The 6,433-nt window shown below is 38.1% G+C and overlaps 1 protein-coding gene across 1 annotated transcript; it reads right to left on the bottom strand.

The window, feature by feature from the left end:
* Window positions 1-1,739: 1,739 nt before the first annotated feature.
* Window positions 1,740-5,051, bottom strand: LOC122930969 (toll-like receptor 8). Its single transcript, XM_044284780.1, has 2 exons — window positions 4,994-5,051; window positions 1,740-4,894 (listed from the first exon to the last, which is right to left on the bottom strand). Exon 2 carries the CDS (start codon window positions 4,886-4,888, stop codon window positions 1,757-1,759), a length of 3,132 nt encoding a protein of 1,043 aa, XP_044140715.1. The 5' UTR covers window positions 4,889-4,894; window positions 4,994-5,051; the 3' UTR covers window positions 1,740-1,756.
* Window positions 5,052-6,433: the final 1,382 nt, after the last annotated feature.

The following is a 6,433-nucleotide window of genomic DNA, read 5'->3' as shown; positions in this document are numbered from 1 at the left end:
TGTGAGTGCCACGGCCTTCTCGCAGCTTACCAAGCACAGTGGCATACATTGTATAGCGGTTTTGCTTGGTATCAGACTCATATCATTGCGAGCGGCGCTGTCTTCTCAAATAGCTGATCAGTGGGGGTCCCGGATGTTGCACGCCACTTATTAAAATAATGAAGACCTATCCAAAGGATAGGTCATTGGTAATAAAATCTCAGAAAACCCATTTAAGTGGTTAAATACTGCAATAACTTTATTGTTAAGGCCACTACATTTATAGCAGTACCATGTATATGTATTTTTACATTTTTAAATGTGCCTTTTAAGTAACATTTATTTAAAGGACAAGTAAAAGTGCTCATGTGAGATTACAGTGCAGCCTCAGAATGAGGTCAGAGGACCTAGGAGGGGACTTGAAGATGAGGGAAGGTGCTGGGCTCACTCGGAATGGGCATGGTGAGACTCCACTGATGGTTAGGACAGCCCCTTGGGCACTTTTCACAGGTGATTTGAATATATATAAAATCGTATTTTCAGCAAAACCACAGCATTCATAACATAGATACTGCTATATTTCTGACATGCTATTGGAGGTCTATACGCATAATCTTGCTGACAGAATCCCTTTAACACTGGACTACTAATGATTATTAGTTAGTCACAGCGAAGGCACCATCAGACAGGACTATATACTTTTCAATCAAAAGGGAGAGGGAAGTGTAATGAGCACTAGCGGAGTAGGTGTTGGGGTGCTCCAAGCGCTACAGCCTGTCCCTTGGTGCTCCAACTATCTGATTTGCATAAAGATAGAGAACTGCAACCTACAAAACAGGGTATCATTTTAATCAGCATGATCAACCCTACCAGGCAATATGGCTGGCTTAATAGTGTTGATCATGTTAACAGAGTCCCTTTAAACACTGACAGCTGGGGTGACAGATTTCCTTTCAAGGGATTGTCTCATCTTAACATTTATGGCATATCAAAAGGATATGCTATAATTGTTTGATACAAGTTGGTCCCTCTCCGATCTCAAGAACAAGGGCCACCATGAATTGAGAGCAAGCTATACATAAGCAGATTTTTCTGTTTACTGCCAGAGGACGTCTGAATATAGCTAGCTTGGCTATTTTTGGAAGTATTATAGCGGTGACTGGAGGGCTGTCTGTGTATGTGTCATGTCCTCTCTATTCACTGATTATGGGATTTTCAAAAATTGCTGAGCATTCTAGCTAGGCTATATTAGTAAGTTCTACAGCAGTGAATGGAGGCTTCTTCATGAGTCTGGTGGATCCACTGCCAGATATAGGTTATTAAGACCAGTGTCTAAAATGCTGGTCTTAATACTGCCCCATATTGTCTTTGCGAGCAGAGTGAAATTGCTGAGATGGCTAGGGCACACCCTCATGGCCTAGGCTGAATTTGCATTTTTGTTTTTAAATTGGATTTTTTCTAAATGCCACAATGAATGACAGCCCTACCAGACAGTGTTCCTGATGTGATAGTGTTGACTTTGATGACAGATAACCTTTAATTATTTATTTAGTCCCACTAGTGGACCTCACATTTCAGCCTTCTGATCGTTCAAACAACGCTTTGGTATATTCAGTATACAAAATCATTATTGTTTGGCAGTAGTATACTGCCAGTCAATCTAATAGGCTTTTCCTTTCCACAAAGCTATAATTTGTCCCCACCATGAGAATAGGCACTTATAATGGTGCATATGAATAATATGATTAAATATTAAATCATACTGTATGTACTATTTTTATCCATGTTGCCAAGTTGTGACAGAATTGGTATATAAATTATTGTACCTACTACTGTTTTCTGTCAATAAAACATTTTTCATTTTTTGCCAAAAAAAATATTCTGCATGTGGATTTGTGGGCCACTCTAAAATTGAGCTTGCACAGATTTCCTTCCTGAGTCTCAGGTACTGGGAATTTTGTAGAACAGGCTGTAACAGTACAATGACAATAACGTCCATATTCTCATCCATCAGCTTTTGCATGGCCAGGTAGAAAGCTGTCCGGAACTTTCCGCTTCTTACGTATTTTTTTGTGAGAACAAATAATGTCTTTTTACTTTGGTTAATACTTTGTGCAATATTGTCTATGACAGCTTTTCCTGGCTCCCAGTCTCTTTCTTCTAGGCAGAGAAGTATGCTTTTTTTCCCCTTGTTCTCAATCTGATGACACAATTCATTATAAACCCAGTCAGTAACAGCTGGATCTGTCTCGTCATATGTGATGAAAGCATCATACACGCTTCCTGAAGAATGAACTTTGAAGCGTTTGAGTCTTGCCTTGCACCAGTGGTATATATACCACACATCCCAATAAAACAAATGTTTCACAACTGGTAATGCGGTTAGTGGAATAATTACCAGTGATGATGTTAGAAACAGCAGCATTGCTATCATGTCCACATTACAGGTCTGTATGTCAAAAGTTATAATCCCTCTCTTCTTCCAGTTATTAGGTGTGGCACAAGTAACATCAGTGGCTAGCCGTGGAATGGTAACATTGTTTTTCATGATCCATTGCACAAAGTCAGTGATTTCACATGTACAATCAAATGGGTTTCCTTCCAACCACAGAACTTTTAAAAAGTTATCATTTCCCCACAAAAACACTAATTTGTTTATTGTCTGGATATGGTTGGAGCTCAAATCAAGTTTTGTTAGGCTTGTAGCTTTATAAAGAAAAGAAGGTAACAATTGGGAAATCACATTATTCTGCAGTGAAAGTTTTTGCAAGGATGATGTGTACTTGTACATATTAGACTCTATCACTTTTATTCTGTTATGGCTAAGATCAAGCAATTTCAGATTTTTCAAGTGTTTCAGTGTTTTCCAATGCCATAACTCTAATTTGTTTTTGCATAGGTAGAGCTTTGTTAGACTTTGAGGTAAATTAAGAAGAATTTTGTTAGAAAGTTGTTCAAGATCATTGAACGATATATCTAGTATTTTTAGACTAGTAAAATTCTTAAAAATATCCTCATAGCGTGGGTTCCATTTTGCCCACATGATATTTAAAAGGTTTCCTGAAAACCTCAATTCCTCTACTCCACTTTCGTTAATATGATATTCAGTTAGAGTTGAAATTTTATTCCAACTTATATTTAACACTTTTAGACTGGGGATATTACCAATAAAATTCAAATTATGAGTTACACCTTCAACCATAAAGTACTTTGCATTGTAACTTAGGTCTAACACTTGTAGTCTTGGCAGTTCCTTAAAAGCTGTGGAGGAATCAAAATCTAATTTATTATATGACAAGTCCAAGTATGTTAGATTTGGCATGTGAACAAATTCTGTCCCATTTAAATCTTGATCAATGCTATTATGGGACAAATTCAAACATACTATGTCTGATAACAAACTAAATTCTTCTGCAGCAATAAAGAACATGAGATTGTAACTAAGATCTAAAGTTTTTCCATATGTTAGACATATGGGTTTAATAATTTGATCAGACCATCTATCATTTTCTAAATGGTAATCAACTGGATTATCTACTGTATTGTGTGCGGCATCATCATGGATGGAGCTTCTATAAACTTTGGGAATTTTTCCAAAATTTTCTTCTTGCCTTGGTCTTACAATAAATGGAGTAATTCTGTTTTCAGATAAATATATCATTGTTAAATTATGAAAATTATGAAAGACATCTAAATTAACTTGCCTAATGAAGTTTGTTCCAAAGTTTATAACATTCAATGTTTTTATCTTCTGTAATGGAGCAAAAGTTGTGTTTGTAATTATTTGAAAAACATAACCTTGCACATGCAGTTCTTGGAGAGATATTAATTTGGAAAAATTCTCTGAAAGATTCAAATTACGGAAATAGGTTCTTATCTCGTAATTAAAAGACAAATCAAGTTTTTGAAGGGAAGATAAACTAAGTAAAAAATCACCTGATGCCATTTCTGTTACCAGATAATTGTTCTCTAAGTTCAAAACTTTCAGTTGTGTTAGGTTTTGAAACCACATTCTTGGAACTGATTTAAGAGAAGAATTGCCAAGGTTAAGACTCACCAGTTTCTTAAGGTACTGAAAAGCATTGGGATGTATGTCTAGTGAAGACTGTCCGGGACAAGGTTTGCAATAAAATGCAGCATTAAAGCATCTTGGACAATTACCACTCAAATCAAGTATTTTTAAGTTAGTTAGATCCATAAAGTCTTCTTTTCCAATGGAGGTTATATTATTGTTCTTCAAATAAAGTGCTCTTAAGGATGGAGGTAGCCCCAGAGGAACTCTCTTTAAGTTATTAGATGATAGAGACAAGGTGGTCAAATTTTGTAACAGTAAAAATGCTCCTTCTTGAATATTCACTTCTTCTGAACAGTTATTGCCATAGTAACAGTTGTGATCCAGATACAGTATCTTCAGGCGTTTTATTTCAGAGAAACTTTTTCTGCTGATTGATAAAATATTATTATTCCCTAAATCTAGAGTATGTAATGAAATGGGCAGTCCACTTGGTATTGTATGCAAATTATTGCTAACGATGAACAACGCCTCAAGTTTGGTTTGTTTGACAAATGCTTCATTGTCTATAGTTAGAACGCTTGCAGCCATTTCTCCGCGGTGTTGATAGGCATTAAAACTTAAATCCACTTTTGTTAAATTAGGCCATTTATGGAATGCAGTTTTATGTACTGTATGTATATGATTTTTGGACAACAGCAACTCTGCAGAGTTAGCTGTGTAGTTGATCGGTGAAGGAACAGTTTTTAAGTGGCATGCCTTACAATCAATAACCACTGATATATTTTTTTCCTTAATTGTACATGGGTGAGTTTTGATATCCAGATTTGCTGTACAAGTTCCAAGAGAATAGCAGATTATTAGAACAGATGGCAGATTAACCCTCATGCTGAACATTTTGTACTGCAAAGAATCACAAGATACAAAACAAAATCAACATTGTAAAATGACTTATTTCTAATGCAAAACAATACATTCAGTATATATATAATATCCACTTACTTTCGTGCTAGAGTCTTAGATGTTCAGAGCAGTGTTGTGGCAGTGTCTACAATGTTTGTGTCTTCTTTTTTGTCAGTCAGTTCACAGTTTTGTTTCATTTCCCTTTTAATTCTTGGATGCTATTCTTAGTGATATACTGACACCTAGAGGCTATGCAAACCAGAATTATTGCCCTCAATTTGCTTATAATTATATGGTCTTTAAAAGGAATCTGTCAGCTATATTTCACCCATATAACTAGGGATGTTCTGAACTCATGATTTTAAAACATACCATGTTTGGCATATTTCTGTTAATTTTTGACATCACCGACTCTCTCCCCCTCTACCGATAATGTCGTCCCTTTCCTCTCTGCCTGGGCCTGTGCATCATTTTACATAGTGGGGCCTCATTATCTGTACTGCGCTTTCAGCAATTCGCATGTGCAGTACATATAGTGTGGCCGATGCTCACACTATGCACAGTGGTGCGCAGCCCCAGGCAGAGAGCGGAGAGGCAAGTGCAGTACATATAGTGAGGCCAGTGTGCGCCTATGTACTGTTATGCGCAGGACCAGGCAGAGAGCGGTGGGGCAACATTATCGGCAGAGGTGAAGAGCATTGGTGACATTGCAGGGAGTTACTAGTGCACAGGGGAGGTACTGGGCTCTTTGAATAGGCAAGCATAGGCTTTATGTAAAGCTGTAAATGCCCCTGCTGGGCAAATTGTGGCTCATTTCCATATGGAACAAACTTTATTTTCTTGTGATCAAAAATGCACAGAAGGATACCAAAGGTATGTTTTAACCGCCTCCAGACCGCCTAACGCAGGATCGCAGTCCGGAGGCGGCAGTCTTAGGCAGAGACACGCATTGGCGCGTCATCTCGAGAGACGCAAGATGACGCTCACAGCCGGCCCACGCATGCGTATCGCGGGCCGGCAAAAGTTAGAGGGGTATGATCGTGGCTGGCAGGCTGATGATTTTCAAAAAAATGAATCACAAGCCATTTAACACCTTATATTTATAAATACAAGGTGTTAAATGGCTTCTCTGCTCCTCTGCTGTTCCTTTTGGTCGGTTGGTTCCAGCAGAGGAGTAGTCATCACAGTGAGTACACCAAACACCACACATAGCCCCAGATCACCCCCTATCACCCCAATTAACCCCTTGATCACCCCTTCATCGCCCCTGTCAGTCACCTAGTGAAAGGGAAAAAAGTGATCAGTGTAAACTGTCACTTTTTTTTTCCACTGGTATTGACTGTTAGGTTTTAGGATAGTTTAGGCCCCTTGGTTAGGTAGTTAGCGATCGTTTAGCGCCCAGCCCACCGCACTGCAGTCACTGATTCACTGATTAGCGTATCGCTAATCAGCATTTGTACTGTTATAGTATCTGTAAGTGATCAAAAATGATCACAGTCAGATCTATAATAGTATTAGTGTCACCTTAGTTCGCCCTCC

The sequence above is a fragment of the Bufo gargarizans genome, chromosome 3 (assembly GCF_014858855.1).
Source record: "Bufo gargarizans isolate SCDJY-AF-19 chromosome 3, ASM1485885v1, whole genome shotgun sequence".
Classification (NCBI taxonomy): domain Eukaryota; kingdom Metazoa; phylum Chordata; class Amphibia; order Anura; family Bufonidae; genus Bufo; species Bufo gargarizans.
The sequence above is the reverse complement of the archived record's forward strand: the minus strand, read 5'-3'. Positions and strand labels throughout refer to the sequence as shown.